The sequence below is a fragment of the Microtus ochrogaster genome, chromosome X, assembly GCF_000317375.1.
Source record: "Microtus ochrogaster isolate Prairie Vole_2 chromosome X, MicOch1.0, whole genome shotgun sequence".
NCBI classification, from domain to species: domain Eukaryota; kingdom Metazoa; phylum Chordata; class Mammalia; order Rodentia; family Cricetidae; genus Microtus; species Microtus ochrogaster.
The window spans coordinates 40,374,813-40,393,884 of NC_022026.1; the positions used below are offsets into that span (position 1 = coordinate 40,374,813).

Below are 19,072 nucleotides of genomic sequence, written 5' to 3' on the forward strand. Positions count from 1 at the left end.
AGACAAGTCCTTTCTTCTTAGTTCAGTGAAGTCTACCTCCTGCCGTTTGCTTATCAAACCAGCAGACAGCACAAGTGTCCACGTTGTTCTAGTATCTCTTTATATTCAGTCCAAGTACTGCTTCTCTGCCAAACAGATGTGTATTAAAATGTGCATAAGAAAAGAAGCAAGCTGGGTTTATTTATAAATTTCCTCAATTTGCACACCCCCTGTTGGCATCAGATGGTTGTTTTTGCTATCAAAACCCACAACAAACATATGTTAATAACTACTCAGCAGGATCAAGACAAATGTATATTTGGCCATTTCTATCATCACCATTCTGGCCCCTTTGCCAAAGACACAAAAACAAAGTGATTGAGGATTTATAGACAGGGAGGCATCTGTGGCACAGGGCAGCTTTCTTCTTGCCCCTAGGATCGATCACTTTCCTCCTGAGGAATGAGTGGCCTGAACATCCTAGTCAAAGTGTTTTCTCCAATTTGACATTTGGTTTCCTTGGCAAGCATCATATCACATTTTATACAGTATTAAAAATGTCCTCAGTGCACAGGTTTGGGGTCTCGTGTGTTTTAAAAGATTTATGGGTATGATGTGTGCGTTGGGGGTTTGTGTGGGTCACAGTGCATACAGGAAGACCAGAGGACAGCCTTGGGTGTCAGTTCTTGCTCTCCACCTTGGTGGAGATTGGGTCTTTCTTGACCTCACTTCTGTATAGGTCAGGTTAAGCTGGCCCATGTCCTTTCAAGAATTCGCTTGTTTGTACCTCCCATCGCCAGTAGGAACACTGGATTATAGATAGCTGTGCTACTGTCTCCAACTTTTATGAGTTCTGGCACTTTGCTCACTGAGCCATCTTTCGAGGCCTCGTGTGTGTTTGAAAAGTGGCATATTTGCAATGAGATAAAGGCATCGAAGAAACAAACTTTCACCAAATAAGTGAAGGATGTGGGCACAGAACAGAAATGAACAAAGAAATAGGGACATGACTATTGAGCTCTTTTCTACACTGTCAAATTTAGATCTAGTAACTGATGGATATACCTTTCATATATGTGTATGCATGTATGTATGTTCATTTGGTTCATTTGTTATAAAGGATTTAAGGAACATAACTTTGACAGTATAAACATGGTGAGAAGGAGGTCCAGGTATCAGGAAGTTCACAAGAGGAGAAAGAATTTGTCAGGCCGTGATCAAATTCAAGGGTTTGGAATAAAGGTGAGTGGCATAGAAAAGCTTCAAGACTGCTACAGTCAAGTAGCATTTGCTGTAAGTCCTATATTTATCTTTGGTCTTAGTGGAGTCTATAAGGAATAACTGAGATTGTCAGACAAATCTTCCATGTTCTGAACCAATACCCAGTGTGCTGAGCCTAGTGACTGAGCCCAAAAATCATTCAACTTGTCCCCAGGCATGTAGCACCACACGCCGTATCTGGAAGCAATTAGGCATCTGAGTCCTATAGAGCAAACAACCATGTTGAGATACACCTACCCAGCAGGCACACAATCCAAGTTTCAGTCAGGTATGAAATCACTTTCTCTGTGACAAGAAAACCAGACTTTAATTGAACTTATCACTATAGATTTCTACATATTTCCATATCACCGACTTGATGTCCCCAGGCTACCAGCTATTTTAAAAACAAGCTCTTATGGAACTGCCAACATGTAACGCATTTGAACTTGTTAGTAGTGAATCATCTGTCTGAAATGGGTGCGTTCCTTCATTAGATTTAAAGGCTGGTGACACTTTGCTTAACTTTTTTATTCATCATGGCACAAGATAGAATTTTAAGGAACACCACAGAAAAATTTCATTGCCAACATGACAATTAACACGTTATATATATATATATATATATATATATATATATATATATATATATATATATATATATATATATATATATATATAACTCTCTTTGTTAACATAGTACACTGTTCTGATGTGAAATGAATCAGAAAATACTGAAGCAAACTGCCACCTGCTGGTCAAAAGTGGTTTTGCAGTTGTAACACTTCAAATTGCTGAAGTAAGGTAGTAGTAACACATTACAATACACATAAAATTACTGAAGACACATTTTTCAGCCTTTGGCATATTGTAAGCGCGAATATGTAGCTGGTTTTTGCCCCCTCCCCCGATAGGATTTAATTTACAGAGAATTGTTTGTAATTGAGCTAATAGGGCAGAGGGGGGAATGAGGTTGTATAATTTGAATGTGTATTCAGATTTTAAAACTTTTTGTAGTTGGATTCCAGTTTGTAGTTTTGAAAAATACATCAAAGTTCCACATTATAAATATGTACTATAAGTGGCCTATGGAGAATTGAATTTGATCTAGAATGGGATGGACATGTTCTTAAGTACTATTAGGCACTGCTTTTCTCTCCTTTGGTTTGCTGAGTTCTTTCTAAACAGTTTCTAAAAATATATTTCTCAACGTATCAAATTTAATATTTCCTTAAAACTTGTTCACTATGAAAAAGCATTCAGTGTCTAAAACTTTTGTTTCTCAGTTCCGTACAAAAATATGGCTTCTCAGATTCTGTTCTGCTTGGTTAGTATTGTTCTTAGGCATTGAAGGGAGGACTGTCCCGTGAAAAAGCGATGGCAAAAAGCACAGAAACCCGCTTGTGCATATTCTAGAATATTCTATAGAATTTTGCTGCTTAATATATCTCATGGTGTAATATAAGTGCAGTGATTTTTTTAATTGTTCTGTCTTTTCAGTGAATGTATCATATTATCACATATAATCTGTTACAGAATACACAATAGTCAAAATTGAAGACACAAATATAATTAAGCTATATTAAAGCAAGAGTTTGACCTTATATAGAGCCAATGTGGGTAGTTTTAAGGTTGGGTATTGTCGTGTTTGTTTGTTTGTTTTCCTAAGGCTGGCTATGCAATAGGATTTTACAATAAATGGTAAGGGTAGGAGGGCTTCTCTGTAAGTGGACTGACTTTCTCTTGTGTTGATTTTTCAACGTGTGGAAAAACAAAAATAAAAATAAAAATGAGTAATTGTCCAATTGTCCATCGGCAAGTTTCCCGGGTCTGGTCCGGAAAAGGATGGTTTTTGGAGGGTGGGCTCCAGCTGCTGGCGGGTGGGCTCATACCAGGGTTTCTGGGAGGGCGTCGGGATTGTCAGTTGACAGGAGCTCCCAAATCTGCCACCGCTCTCGCTGCCAGTCGAGCCAGCTGGCCTCCTCCAAGTTCTGTTTGTCCTCCTGCTCACTGGCTGAGAGGGAATAGGCGCTGCTCAGTTTTTTTGGTCTGGCCGGATGCTTTCCTGAGGCCTGTTGGCCTCCTTCTGCGGCTGTTCCCGAATCTTCATGCCTCTGGAGCCTCCACAGGGGAGGCTCAGAGGGCTGGTGGGCCGAGGTCACAGCAGGCTTCCCTGATCCCGGGTAAGGAGGAGGGGGGCGCCTGTCATCTCTGCCACTCTCCTGAGGTCTCTGGTACACAGGCTGAGGTCTCTGGTACACTTCCACCTCGCCCTCAGCCATGTCTTCTGTGCTGTTTAGGGACAAGAATGGCTCAGACCTGGCTGCAGGCCGCCTGGACCCCCTGCCACCACCCAGGATGTGGGGAGTGCTGCAGACACGCGACACAGGAAGGTGGACACTGCACTGTGCCACAGTGGTCGCCGTCTGAGTCCTCCGAATGACCTGAGTGCTATTGTCCAGCCCTGTGGGGCTCCCTTGACATCGAGGCCAATTCAGGGATAGGTTCCCTTGAGAAAGGGAACAGGGCCTCGGTCGCAGGGAGCTACTTTCAAAAATGTCTCCATAGGAACCTGGAACCAGAAAAGCAAGAACTGGAGTTAGTTTGGACAATTGCCTTGAGCATTAATGCCTTGCTCTTCTCTTTTTCACTGCTGCTTCTATTGCTGAAAAAGTACAACAGACTCTCAGCTACCTGGGAAGAAAATCTCCCTAGCAAGACCAGTGGCAGGTTCTTGTTGATAGTGGCGCCTGTTTGTGTGGCCACTCCTAGACTCTCCCAGGCTTAACTGAGCTGGCGAACTACATAAACTGCCCTGTTGACAATTTAGGCTTCAGGAAAAGAAGAGTAGTGGATTAGTGTCCAAGCTTAGCGATTGGGGAGGAGAGCCCAAGGAGAGATATTTTTTTTTGTCCTCTTTTTCCTCTCCAGTATTTTCTGAATAGTGGTTGGCAAGCAGTTACCACGAGAATAGCAGCTAAGAGTTAGGGATGATACTTTTCTTAGGTAAGTGCAATGAAGTTGAAAAACGGTACTTCACCTGTCATTCCGGGGTCCTTGGAGCCACTTTTTAGTGTTGAATGCCAAGTTCCCCAGATATTGAAAGGCTCCTCAGACATATCTAGGAAAGCAGATAAAAGGGTGCACAACAGAAATAATTAAGAATGAAATAAAAAAATAATATCATTACATTTTCGGCACAAAATACCATATTCGAGGCTGTACTAGATGCAAAACAATACTATGTGGGCCTGCCTTCCGAGAAGTTTGTTTCTGTTGGAGATGGACAAAAGTGCTCTTTCTGCATCATGTTTCTGAGAAACAGAATGAATATTCACTAAAGAAATCTATATCGTAACCCCCATAACCTTGAAAAATAAACTTTGCATACCCCCCTTGTTCTTGAGGATTACTGGAGGATCTGGGCAGCTCTAATATCATCAAAAGGGGTACCTATAAGAGGGAGGCGAGAGAGAAGACGCTGCTGTGTTGGTGGCTTCAGACATGGAAGGGGCAGGCCTGAGACCAGGCCTACAAAAGCTAGCAGAGGGCAGGAGACAACAATTCCTCCCCAGATCCTCCTGAACAGAAGGAAGCCCTGTGCACCCATCCTATTTCTGACACCCCAAATCATAAGAGGTCTAATCTGTGTGTTGCTCTCATTGTGAGTGAAAATGGTAGTAGGGAACTCATACATGGGGGCACTTGGTGATGGCCACATGGGCTCCGGCTACAGGAACAGACGTACAGAGATGATAGTGCTGGTTTCTGAATCCCCTTAGGGACACTACCCTACTGGCATCAGCAGATTGGTTCCTGTGTGTGTTTCTTTCTCCTCCCTTTTCCCCCAACCAGGGCATATGTAGTTATGGAGCAAGATGCTCTAGTAGATGTCTTAGCCAGCTCAAGTTTTCCTCCTTCCAAGGCTATGCTGGAACTGTCGTTAGGACTTGGAATCAGAGGTCTACTGGATGTCTCCACATGTTTGTTAGCTTCTGGGAAGTATGCCTTGTTTCATTCCTTAGAGGAGATCATGAGACAGACCAAATGCATAGTAACAAAATATCAGAAGTGCCTACAAGGTTAGGGCGCACAGATTAGCCAGGGATTATTCCATGCTAAGTGTTGCCATAACAACTGCATGTAGATTCATTGATGAAATCTAATACATGAGATCCATAGGTACCATTCTTAGTTACCAGGAGTCCATAGGCCTCCGTGGAGATTGATTATTCTTTCAAGATCCTGCAAGCTAGAAGTGGCAGGACATTCTTTTGACTTTTAGTCTGGGGTTTTCGTCACTGCCTGGTTCTAGATATTGCATTGTTATGTGATAGGGTCAGAACCTTTTCTTTATGAAGGTGATAGAAATCAATTGAGTGACATCGTAGACCAGCAGCTATGCAATGCAAATCCAGCAGCAGGGTCGTAGACTCCCCTGGATGTTAAAAGGAGAAAGTAAGTTGGGAAGATGAGTGGCTCCTTTGGGCATTTGCTCACTTGACAGATATTTGAGAATCGGAAGTTGTATAGACCTTCTGCAACAACATCGGGGCCACCATTCTTTTCTCCTATCTTGAGCATGTAGCAGACACTCAGTAAATGTTCTTTGAATTGAAGAAACATCAAACAAGGGCCCAATGAAGAAGGTCCAAATTGACCCACCCCATGTAACATGCCACAAGAGGGCAGATATTTGAGCTGTCACAGCCAGGCTTCAGTTACCTTTTCCAAGCCTTGGTCCTGGAGAACTTTCTCTTGACTTCGACTTTGGCGATGGCAAGTGGCCCACCAATGTATACTGCTCTGGCACTTTATAAAGTTTCTCCGAGCCCCCCCGGGCCCTGTCCTCTTGCATAGCCAGCAGGGAGCGCTCAGACAGCACTGGGGAGTTGTTGTCATAAGGGGAGATGTCTCCGCTGGAGGCCTTGTTGGAATCTGTAGATGAATGCCTCCCTCCCATGGAAAAGGAAACGTCCTCCGACTGCAGCATGTCAGGGCTCCTGGCATAAGACAATTAGAGGTCTGTAAGCATGGTCAGATTGAAACATCACTCAGCTGCCAATGGCAGATTCAAGGACATGGACATGGAAGGCTGAAACAAGAAGACTTTGAGCAATGCTCCAACACATCTCCATCAATAATGTGAAAGCGTTTCCATAAGATGACCACACGATGGCACTAAAACACAACAATGTCAGCCTGCAAACGATGAACTAATGATCTGCTATAGTTGCCAAAGCTCAACCAGCAGAGAGCAGTAAAACCTAACAAATGTTAGAAAACAAAGGTCAACTAGAAGGGTGGAGACACACAAGCCTGTGTTCGCCAACACTGCCTGCTGGTAGCCTTGGCGAATAAAATGTAACGGCAATAAAATGTAACAGATTTAACAGAAACAGGACACAAACAGAGATGGAGCCTTGTCAACACCTTGCATTGCTACAGCGCCTAAAACGGAGTGATGCCTGATTAAAGTTAAGAGTTAAACCCTGGGAAGGTCACTATCTCTTAAACAAGGAAAAGAAAAATAACCCAGATGACTCTTTTTTGCCTTTTTCAGTCTCTGAATTAAAAATAACCCAGACTTACAGTTTATTGTGGTTTTAAGAAAAACTTTTCTTTTCCTGCGGCATATTTAAAAAAAAATCAATGTATTCTTCCTGTGATGAAGGCAGTAATACTACGGGTGTGACTATATGTTTTTGTATGAAAAGGCAGCTAAAAATATAAATACATGGCAGTCATTAAGAACCCAGTGTATTTAAATACACTGAACAGGAATTTGCAAGGCAAGAGGATTTCTGCTGAATAATCTATGGCATTATCTCACATACTATTATCATATGCACATATGAGTTGTCATAGCAACAGAAATAACAGTGAACATGTAAATGGAACAGGAAAATGAGAATACCAGGAACATGTGAACTGGGCAAAGTCTTACCTGGAACCATCTTTATTTTCTACCTTCCTCAAAACAGTGGCCCTGACATCTTAAAGGGAAATGATCAAAGGTTGATTAAAAGTTTCACAGTGTGCTTCTGCCTCCCCCTCCCCACCCTATTTGCTTCTCTTTACTGCTCTTTGCTTTCCATTTGCTACAGTTATCAAAACAAGTCCTTTGCGGTCCTAAAGAAGGTAAACACACAGTGCAATCCTCTCCTAGCCAAAATGGTTTTTGTCATGCAAAATGAAGGAAGTGGATTCATAGGGACCTTAGCTTTAGCTTAGGCTGCCAGCAAGGGTGAGTACCCAGGGGAAAAACATCCTGACACTTGTGATATGTCATGCCTGTCACCGAAGTAGCCAGACTCTGGCACTTTTGCTAAGGACATTTCCTACCCACATAGACCTCTGCTTGCCTTCTCTTTGAACTGATATCACACAGTCTTATGGGCAGGAGCCAAAGGACAGCCATGAGGATAATTTTCCAGACGTGTGGGCCTCCAGTAAATTTGAAGGGAAAAGCAATCAGAAGAACTTAACTGTTTCTGCTGGAAAGGGGTGGTGTACACTAACAACGGCATATAATTAAAGGGAAAAATATTTCCTTAATTCTAGGTAGGGGAACACAAATTCAAACAGACTGGACAGTTGCTATTGTCATGAGACGTGCCTCTTCTTGGGAAAGGCTTGTTATACACATGAGGAGAAGTGAATGCATTAAGCTAACACAGACTTCAGCTCAGAATCAGAAGCACTATAGATCATATTATTCAGCTGATTTCATTAGTTTCCATTGCTTAGTTGATATTTTCTTTCCAGCCATTAATGAAAATGTCTTCGTTCTATTCGATCAGAATAAGTCATGGTTGTATACCTAATAGTGGAAAACCATAGTCTTTTTTATGGGATATTTTAAGAAGTGTCCATGTTATTGCCTAATTCATGAGCCCAACTGAAACAATGTATAACTTGGATTTTGCCTCCTCTTATTTGGAGGAGAGTTTTGGAAGTGGTCACATCTTCATTCACAGATACCATAAACATTTGGGCTCAAGTCTTACACATATCTTCCCAAAAATGTAGAAGAGAAAGATCCAAATGTTCATTCAGCCAGGAGTAACGATCATAAATGAGAGAGCACAGGGAAGTCATCTCTCTCAAGTCTTCATATTGGGACGATTATAGGTTTCCACAGTAGGAGTGGGTTTTTCTTTTACCCTGTGTAACCATGAGGTCCTAAGAAATACTGCATTTCTGCCTGCTATGAGGGTTAAAAGGCTCGGAGGACATGATGCCCTGTAGGAGCTGCCACATGGACACTTACAGGGCATCTGTATATTTTATACCACAAACTAAACTTGTCACCCTTCCCATTGTTTTCCTTCTTGCCACCTCTCAGATTCCTTCCGAGGACGCTGTTCCACTACACATACTTTTTCAACGTGCCTCCGACACTTGTAATGGACCTGGCGTGCAAGCAGGAATTATTCTTACATTGCTTTTTGGGGGAAGTGCAGAACAGGCAATATCATGTTTAATGGTTTGGTGAAAAGAAAACAAAACAAGGGTGATCAAGAATAATTGAAACATTAGCTCCTCTTGCTCCACCACTGTTTCTTCCATGTTCATTGCTTTGATTGGATCTGACCAGATCAAAAGGAGAGGGGCCTTGTCCCTTTTTGGTTTACCCCCATTGGTACATTCCAGCCAGGGAAGTAGGTACCATAGAGGAAGTGGGTACATATGGGAAGCCCCTTGTAAAATACATGGTGTACTGCTTTGGACTGTAAAAAGAGTAACATCTATTAGAGTTCCTTATATGGAAGGCCTTGCACGTAGGGACTCTAGACTGTCTTTGTTCCTGATCTGAGACCAGAAACAACCAAGAGCAACAGATAGTTGGCAAAATAGCTTTCTGTCGAGTAGTCCAGGCAATAAGGTTTGGACTCCCTGTAAAATTTATTAAACTCATGCACTTGGTGTTGCAGATTAATAATAAAAGGCTATATTTTATACTTTCAGTTAATGACCATGTTAAATGTTTAAAATATCCTTTTCATTTTATTTTCTCAGCAGAAATGAGGGAGGTGTAGCCAAATTTGCTTAAGAACCCACCTCGAAAGAATTCTCAGATTGAGACAAACACCCTCCTCTTTGGAATCTCAGAAACGAAACGAAAGGGCTTGTCTCTGATTTGCATATAGGATCTTCACCTTTAAGAGAACTGTTCTAAGTAAACATTGAGATAGATGTGTATTTGTTTACAGAGAAGACTTGCTTCCATGAGGGTTACAGTTGCTGAGGCATTGTTTCTGAAACATGGTGTGGCCTTTCTATGTTCTTGAATCTTAACAGACTGTTGGCTGGACAAGTTGCTACTTGATGTGGTTTTGAATCCAAATGTGTCTAGCTCCTATACTTTTCATAGTTAGTGTACAGCAGACTGAGGATAGGGGCTTTGAGTAGATGGGTTGCCAGACAACATGGGTTTGTCTCTAAGCTGGCAGATAATTTAATTAGATAATTAAATCCCAGGACCGACCCCAGCATGCATGGCCAGCCCTAGCTAACCAAACATGAGATGGACATGGAGAGGGAATCAACATTCTCACCCTTAGCTGCTCCCTCCAGGTCAGGGTTTAAGCAGGCCAGCCGGGGACTGCGCACAAGCCTGCGCGCAAGCCTGCGCTGCAGCCGGCTTTACAGAACTGGTTCTGTGAATAAAGGAAGAACTCCAGTTCAGCCCTCAGTGTGGCTGCCCAACCCACTGCTGAGCTAGCTCGCCAAGAAGCACAGAGATTTCAAATGTGTTTTGTCTTCATCCGCGGCTCAATCACTCAGTCAATAATCCTCAGACAGCTTGAATGCAAGGTTTCTATTCATCTCAGAAACTTATTAATTGCCCCAGGAAGTAATCCATTGTCACAGAAGCCCTGAAATTATGGAAATGCCCACATCAACTGTGCATAGGGCTGCAAAGCTTCCCTTGGGATAAAAGCACTGCTCCAAAGAGGTGCTGATACAAATCTCACCTCTCTACCAGAGGGTAAAGTCAGTACTGGATGATAAATACCAGGCGATACCTCTCCCCCCCTACTTTTTTTTGAGGCAGGGTTCCTCTGTATTTTTAGAGACCAGACTGGCCTCGAACTCACAGAAATCAGGCTGCCTCTGGCTCCCGAGTGCTGGGATTAAAGGTGTGTGCCACCATGCCCATGCGCTACCATCTCACTTCGTTTTAAATCCTTATTAATATCCATTGTATGGTGTTATGGTGCCTCAGTGAAAGGTGAAGGTACAATAATGCTGTCCATATTATTTTTAGTTAGAGCATGCCTGACAAGGCATCTTTGAATAAATATTTTTTTCAAAGTGTAAAAAGGCTAAAGATCTAAGTAAAGACATTGGGATGATGGGAGGATGGGATAAAAATCTTCTTCCACCCCAGATAGCTCTATTCCTGAGACTTACTTCTATGTTCTCAAATCCTTCATTAGAGAATTTCATATTGCACTAGAAATTTTCCCTAAAACTCTGCTGGAAAAAAATATGCGGGAGAAAGAGGCTTAATGCTTCACAATTTCCAGGGCACTAGAATGAAGGGAACATTGAAGTCACTGGCTACTGCTAGACAATAGAATTCTTTGCTGTAATGCTACAGGTAAAGTCAGATTTTGGAGCATTCTGATTCAGCAAATTATAGGAAAAAAAGGCAGAAATCATAACCTATTATGTGCCAGCCCACAGACTGGTAAAAGATGATTTTATTGGGAACACTGATTGGTTAAAATGAATGATCTCCATGGTTCTGATTTGATAAGCTGAACAAAATACCACAAAAGAAAACTCATCACCCTTTCTTTTTATTGTTTTTATTGAGCTATATATTTTTTCTCTGCTCCCCTCCTTTATATCCCCTCCCCTTCTGCTCTCTCCTATGATCCCCACTCTCCCAATTTACTCAGATCTTTTCTTTTGCTACTTCCCATGCAGATCAGATCCATATATGTCTCTCTTAGGATTCTCATTGTTGTCTAGGTTCTCTGGGATTGTGAACTCTAGGCTGGTTTCTCTATGTCTAACAGCCACTTATGAGTGAGTACATACTATATTTGTCTTTCTGGGTCTGGGTTACCTCACTCAGTATGATGTTTTTAGCTCCATCCATTTGCCTGCAAAATTCAAGATGTCATTTTTTTCTGCTGTGTAGTACTCCATTGTGTAAATGTACCACATTTTCCTTATCCATTCTTTGGTTGAGGGGTATTTAGGTTGTTTCCAGGTTCTGGCTATGACAAACAATGTTGCTATGGGCATAGTTGAGCATATGTCCTTGTGGCATGATTGAGCATCCTTTGTATACATACCCAAAAGTGGTATTGCTGGGTCTTGAGGAAGGTTGTTTTCTAATTTTCTGAGAAACCACCCTACTGATTTCCAAAGTGGCTGTAATAGTTTGCACTCCAAACAGCAATGGAGGAGTGGTCCCTTTACCCCACATCCTTTCCAGGATAAGTTGTCATCAGTGTTTTTGCTCTTGGCCATTCTGATGGGAGTCATTTGCATTTCTCTGATGGCTAAAAATGTTAAGCATTTTCTTAAGTGTCTTTCAACCATTTTCAACAGATTCCTCTGTTGAGAGTTCTTTGCTTAGGTCTGTACCCCGTTTTTTTTATTGGATTATTTGTTCTTTTGATGACCAATTTTTTCAGTTTTTTGTATTTTTTTTGGAGATCAGCCCTCTGTCCAATGTGGGGTTGGTGAAATATTTTCCCATTCTGTAGGTTGCCATTTTGTCTTGTTGACTTGTATTCTTTGCCTTACAGAAGCTTTTAGTAAAAGGGAGGTCCCGTTTAATGGTTTCTCTCAGTGTCTGTGCTGCTGGGGTTATATTTAGGAAGTGGTCTCCTGTACCAATGCTTTCAGGTATACATCTCACTTTCTCTTCTATGAGATTCAGTGTGGTTGGTTTTATGTTGAGGTCTTTGATCCATTTGGATTTGAGTTTTGTGCCTGGCAATAGATATGGGTCTATTTTCATTCTTCTACATGTTGATATCCAGTTATGCCAACACCATTTGTTGAAATGCTTTCTTTTTTCCATTTTGTATATTTTGCTTCTTTGTCAAAAATCAGGTTTTAGTTGGTGTGTGGATTGATATCCATGTCTTCAATTTGATTCCATTGGTCGTCCTGTCTGTTTTTATGCCAATGCCAGGCTGTTTTCAGTACTGTAGCTCTGTAGTAGAGTTTGACCTCCAGAAGTTCTTTTATTGTACAGGATTGTTTTGGCTATCTTTGGGTTTTTATTTTTTTCATATGAAGTCGAGTATTGTTCTTTCAATGTCTCTGAAGAGAATTTTGCTGGGCATTGCATTGAATCAGTGGATTGCTTTTAGTAAAATTGCCATTTTTACTATGTTAATTCTACTTACCAAGAGCATGGGAAATCTTTCTATGTTCTGGTGTCTTCTTTATTTTCTTTCTTCAAAGATTTAAAGTTCATGCTGGTCTTCCACTTGTTTGGTTAGAGTTACTCCCAGATATTTTGTTATTTGTGGCTATCATAAAGGGTGATGATTCTCTGATTTCTCTCTCAGCCTATTTATCATCTGTATAAAGGAGGGCTACTGATTTTTTTTTTAGCTAATCTTGTATCCTGCTACATTACTGAAGGTGTTTTTGAATTGTAGGAGTTCCTTGGTTGAATTTTTGGGGTCATTTATGTAAACTATCATATCATCAGCAAATAGTGAGAGTTTGACTTCTGTTCTGATTTGTATCTCCTTGATCTCCTTTTGATGTCTTATTGCTCTAGCTAGGACCTCAAGAACTATAATGAATAGATATGGAGAGAGTGGACAACCTTATTTTGTTTCTGATTTCAGTGGGATCATTGTCAGTTTCTGTCCATTTAGTTTGATGTTGGCTGTTGGCTTGGTGTATATTGCCTTTATTATGTTTAGGTATGTTTCTTGTATTCTTGCTCTAAGACCTTTATCATGAAGAGGTGTGTATTTTATCAAAGGCTTTTTCAGCATCTATTGAGATGATCATGTGGGTTTTTTCAATTTGTTTATATGGTGGATTACCTTGACAGATTTTCGTATATTGAACCATCCCTGCATCTCTGGAATGAAGCCTCCTTGGTCATGGTGGATGATATTTCTGAGGTGTTCTTGGATTCGGTTTGCCAGTGTGTCGTTGAGTAATTTTGCGTCAATGTTCATGAGTGAGATTGGTCTGTAATTTTCTTTCTTAGTAGTGCCTTTGTGTGGTTTGGGTATTAGGGCAACTGTAGCCTCATAAAAAGAGTTTGGCAATGTTATCTCTGTTTCTACTATGTGGAACAATTTGAGGAGTATTGGTATTAGTTCTTCATTAAAATTTTTGGTATAATTTTCAGCTGAAACCATCTGGTCCTGGGCTTTTTTTGGTTGGAAGATTTTTGATAACTTTTGATTTCCTTAATGGTTATAGATCTATTTACTTTGCTTATCTTGTTTTGATTTAATTTTGGTAAGTGATATCCAGAAAATTGTTCATTTCCTTTAAGTTTTCAAATTTTGTGGAGTACAGGTTTTTGAAGTATGCCCTGATGATTTTCTAGATTTCCTCAGTGTGTGTTGTTATGTTCCCCCCCCCCTTTTTCCTTATTTTGTTAATTTGAGTATTCTTTCTCTGCTTTTTGTTTTCTTTGGTAAAAGTTTGTTTATTTTGTTGCTTTTCTTGAAGAACCAACTCTTTTGTTTCATTGATTGTATTGTTTTCTTTGTTTCTATTTTGTTGATTTCAGCTCACAATTTGATTATTTCCTGCTATCTAGTCCTCCTGGGTGAGTTTGCTTCTTTTTGTTCTAGAGTTTTCAGGTGTTCTGTTAACTCACTAGTGTGAAAAATTTCCAGCTTCTTTATGTAGGCATTTAGTTCTATGAATTTTCCTCTTAACACTGCTTTCATTGTGTTCCATAAATTTGGGTATGTTGTGTGGTCATTTTCATTGAATTTTAGGAAGTCTTTAATTTCTTCCTTTATTTCTTCCTTGACCCATTGATAATTTAGGTAAGCATTGTTTAATTTCCATGTTTTTCTGGGCTTTCTGGAATTAGTGTTGCTGTTGAATTCTAATTTTAAGCCATGATGATCTGATAAGATACATGGGGTTATTCCAATTTTTGTACCTGTTGAGATTTGCTTTGTTACCCAGTATGTGGTCAATTTTTAAGACGGTACCATGAGGTGCTGAGAAGAAGGTATATTCTTTTCTGTTTGGATGGAATGTTCTATAGATATCTGTTAAGTACATTTGAGTCATAGCATGTTAGTTCCCTTATTTCTCTGTTAATTTTCTCTTTGACAGACCTGTCCAGTGGTGAGAGTAGGGTGTTGAAGTCTCCCACTATTTGTGTGTGGAGTTTAATGTGTTATTTAAGCTTTAAAAGTTTTTCTTTTACATATGAGGGTTCCCTTGTATTTGGGGCATAGATGTTCAGTATTTAAATTTCTTGTTGATGGATTTTTCCTGTGATTTTAGTTTGAAGTCTATTTTGTTAGATATTAGGATAGCTACACCCACTTATTTCTTAGGTCCATTTGATTGAAAAAAAAATTTCCCTTTGAAGTGTGTTTCTTGTATGTAACAGAAGGGTGGGTTTTGTTTTTGTATTCAGTCTGTTAGCCTGTGTCTTTATATAAGTGAGTTTAGTCCGTTTATATTAAGGGATATTAATGACAAGTGATTGCTAGTTCCTGTTATTTTAGTTTTCATTGTTGGTGATAATATTATGTGTGTTTTTGCTTTCTTTAGGATTTGCTGTTGTGAGATCATCTATTGTCTGTGTTACTGTGGATATAGCTAATTTCCTTGGGTTGGAGTTTTCCTTCTAGTACTTTGTGTACAGCTGGGTTTGTGGCTATGTATTCGTTAAATCTGGTTCTTTCGTGGAATATCTGTTTTGTCTGTCTAGGTGATCAAAAGTTTTGCTGGGTATAGTAGTCTGGGCTGGCATTCCTGGTCTCTTAATGTCTGCATAATACTTGACCAGGACCTTCTGGCTTTCACTGTTTCCATTGAGAAGACAGGTGTAATTCTGATAGATCTGCCCTTATATGTTACTTGGACTTTTTTCTTTGCAGCTCTTAATATTCTTTTTTAATTTTGTATGTTTAGTGTTTATTATGGGATTATTATGTGGCAAGGGGACTTTTTTTTGGTCTAGTGTATTTGGTGGTCTGTAAGCTTCTTGTATCTTTATATGCATATCTTTCTTTAGGTTAGGAAAGTTTTCTTCTATGACTTTGTTGCATATATTTTCTGTGCTTTTGAGTTGGACTTCTTCTTTTTCTATCCCTGTTATTCATAGGTTTAGTCTTTTCTTAGTGTTCCATATTTCCTGGATATTTTGTGTTGAGCTTTTGTTAGATTTAATGTTTTCTTTGACTGGTGACCCTATTTTCTCTGTCATATCTTCAATGCTTGAGATTCTCTCTTCCATCTCTGCATTCTGCTCTTTATGCTTGCATTTGTGGTTTTCCATATTTTCTTTTTCCAGAATTCCCTCAGTTTTTGTTTTATTTTCTCTATTTCAGTTACAAGTCTTGAATTGTTTCTTTCACCTGTTTGATTGCTTTTTCTTGGTTTTCTTTAAGGTATTTGTTGATTTTTTCTAATATTTTGTTTCCTTTTCCTCCATTTCTTTGAGAGAATTTTTCATTTTTTCTTTAAGGACCTCAAACATTCCCCTGAAGTTATTTTTTAGGTCATTTTTTTGGGTCATCTGTACTGGGGTGTTCCAGTCTTGTTGTTGTAGTGCCACTAAACTTTTGTTGGTGTCGTGTTGCTCTTTGTGGTGTTGAGTATGTTTTTACCTTGTATACCCATTTTTTCCTCTGATTTGTGTAGTTGGGTCCATGTCTCTGGTGATCAAATTTCCAGATGCCAGTGGATCTAAGGCTCAGATGGTTGCTCCTCAAGGTGGATTCAGGGCAAGGGTTCCAGTCACCCCAGGAGGTCACTCTGCATTCCTGAAGGTCACTGAACATTCCTAGAGGTATTTTGGGCCTGCTCCCATGGAGGTCACTTGCTTGGGCCTGTTCCCATTAAGGTGGCTCACTTAGACCTGCTTCTGTGGAGGTTGCTATGTCAGACCTGGTCCTATGGAGGCGGTTGGCTCGGGCCTGCTCTTGTGGAGATCACTGGATAGGGCCTGCTCCAGAGGAGGCCTGTGGCTCGGGCCTGCACTGATTCAGGTCGCTGGCTTGGGCCTGCTCTGGCGAAGGTCTCTGGCTAGGGCCTGCTTCCACCGAGGTTGCTTGCCTGGGCCTGGTTCCATGGAGGTCGCTGGCTTGGACCTGCTCCTGCGAAGGTAACTGGCTCCCCAATATTCTTTCATACTGCAGAAAGTGGATTTATGATTGGGGCTAACTTCCATCTATGAAGAGCAAAGTATGTGACTATTTTCTTTTAGAATAAATAGAGGTCTTCATCCATAGTCTTGATGTACTTGTCACTATTTTTTTAATTTCAATTACAGCTTTGTGAAAGACACTAATAAAATTAATCACATTGAAATTTAAAGATAGATACATATGGGCTTGGTTCATTTGTGTCTACTTTCTCCCAAATTACAGTTAAATTTGGCTTGCTTTCCTCTTGTGGGTAGAAATGAATGCTCTGTCTAGTTTGGTTTAATTACTATTATATTTCTAGGACACCTATAAGGATAGGTAGATGAAAAGAAAAATGTCTTTACTATGCTTTTTTGTTTGCTTATTACTTTGAGACAAGGTCCCATGTAATTTTTGGTGGCCTCGAACTTACTATCAAGGCAGGAGTGGCCTTGATGTTCCTGATCCTCATGAGTGCTGAGACTACATATCTGGCTCCTTAGGTTTTCTGAAGGCTGCATTTGAAGATGACAAGAACTATTACAAGAATTAATTTCCATGTCACAGATAATTCTGAGCTCTACTGGGCTCTCTCTCCTGAACTGTATGTTGATTTACAGATCGTGTTCACACTGATTTATGCTCAGTTCTACCAAGCATTCCTTACGCAGAGTCAGGGGTCTGAAGTACCTTTGTGAAAAAGAAAACTGTGCACTTTGATTTAAATAATTTTATGTAAGGTTAATTTCTCCCCTTAGAATGTTAGAGAAGTAAAGATACTACTAAAAATATGAAAAATAGGTGTATCGGAACCCTTAACACTGGATTAAGATTAAATGTGTCATTTATACCAAACAATGTTATCATTATCTAGTTTCATGTTAATTTAACTAAAAATAATTTCAGATTGTCACTTTGTCAACTGTCACACTTAGTAATAGTAAATTAAAAAGAGACAAGAACAGGGGAGGTTGTGAAACATGATTGATGGGCTGCGTCTATTTAGGCCAGGCCCACACATTTTGCTATCAACTTGGCATCTTCAGTGGCTAAGTATGACAACTCATCTTTAGAAAATATTTGTTTTTTGCCTTCTCATTTTCTGGGGGAGGCAGGGAATCAAATGTGATTTTGTAAACTATTACATTACAATATAGTATTCACTACTGAGTTCTTATTTCCTTAAATTTTGTGCCTAGGTATCTCCTTTACCTCACACTAGCCCTGACCCTGCTATGACACCTTTATTTTGTAGAGGTCCTTATTCAACCTACATTGTCCTTTTAGATCAGCTTTCTGCCATCTTCCCCTATATTGTCACATTCCTGAATCAGAGAGGCTGGTCTCCTTTAAGGACTTCTGAAGAAAAGAGCACATAATTCTAGCAAGACATGCTGTTCAAAACTGGGAAGCCTGGCAACTTTGGTACTGAAAATCTCTTCTAATCCCCCTTTGGCATGCTCCTTTGGTGAAGGCTAAACCCTAAAGTGGACAAGCACATGAAAAGATAATGAATTCTCTCTGCATTCACCCAACTCTGATGTTGCACACAGAAGGGAAAAACACAAATCAAAACAAACACCAAGTTCCCAAGTATCATGAAATGTTTGCTCTTTCAAAACAGAAATAATAATACATATTTTCTCATTCTGGGTTTTACACTCTTTAGAAAATTTATTTCGTTTCCCTTCCAAATTAAATCTTGTGGCATTTCTACTTGGCCTCACAGGAATCTAAAGCTTTACTTAGGTATGTGAACTGGAGAATGGAGGTTTCAGGGGAAAGAAAATCAAATCAAAATCAAAAGAAAATCTCCAGTGGTTAAGGGGCACTGCTTTTAGACCCGATGATAGCTCGTTCTTATGGGCTATATTTTGTGGCCATCTACTGTCTCATAGATGTCAAGAGACACAGTCACAATGCCTCATATACAACAAGTCTCAGGTAAGTAGTTGTAAATGAGGCATTTGGTGAACTTCACAGGAACACAATAGCAACTGCTAAATCTCCAGTTAACATATGAGGAAACCGAGTCAGAGAGTCATCGATGAGCATACTCCATGGCATAAAAAAATAGCAATAGGGGTGAATTTGGACATAGGAGATCTTGATCTCAACTTGAAGCTAGAAAGCGGTGTCATAAATTAAACAGACACAACTGATTGGTGGTTAATTGATATGGGTGCCACTGTAGCCGGCACCATCTGTCACTTTGGGGTACTGTAATTTACAATCTCTATAATCTATAATTACAGGGTTATTTTGTCCCTGTATTCCTTTATCACTACTTTCTGATTTAAATGTCACCTCACCTTACTCCACCCTGCTATTTTAGGACATCTACCTAACTTCATTATCCTGTCCCCAAAGAGATGGTAACTTTGCTGTATTGACCACATCCAGGACTAGCTATCTGAACCACCCAGATTCAGCTACATCTGTACTCAGCTTTCAAGTGCACTGCAAGTCTTCCTTCCCCCCAGAAGCCATTATGAGAC

The 19,072-nt window shown here is 40.2% G+C and overlaps 1 protein-coding gene across 1 annotated transcript in view; it reads right to left on the reverse strand.

Annotated features, from left to right (window-relative positions):
* Window positions 1-1,927: 1,927 nt before the first annotated feature.
* The window catches only part of Arhgap6 (Rho GTPase activating protein 6), a 257,159-nt gene continuing 240,014 nt past the window's right edge, over window positions 1,928-19,072 (reverse strand). The window contains exons 11-13 of the mRNA XM_026784884.1: window positions 5,965-6,242; window positions 4,280-4,360; window positions 1,928-3,811 (exon numbers count right to left, since the gene is read on the reverse strand). Coding sequence (XP_026640685.1) covers window positions 3,126-3,811; window positions 4,280-4,360; window positions 5,965-6,242 — 1,045 coding nt within the window. The 3' untranslated portion in view covers window positions 1,928-3,125. The remainder of the gene's footprint in view (window positions 3,812-4,279; window positions 4,361-5,964; window positions 6,243-19,072) is intronic.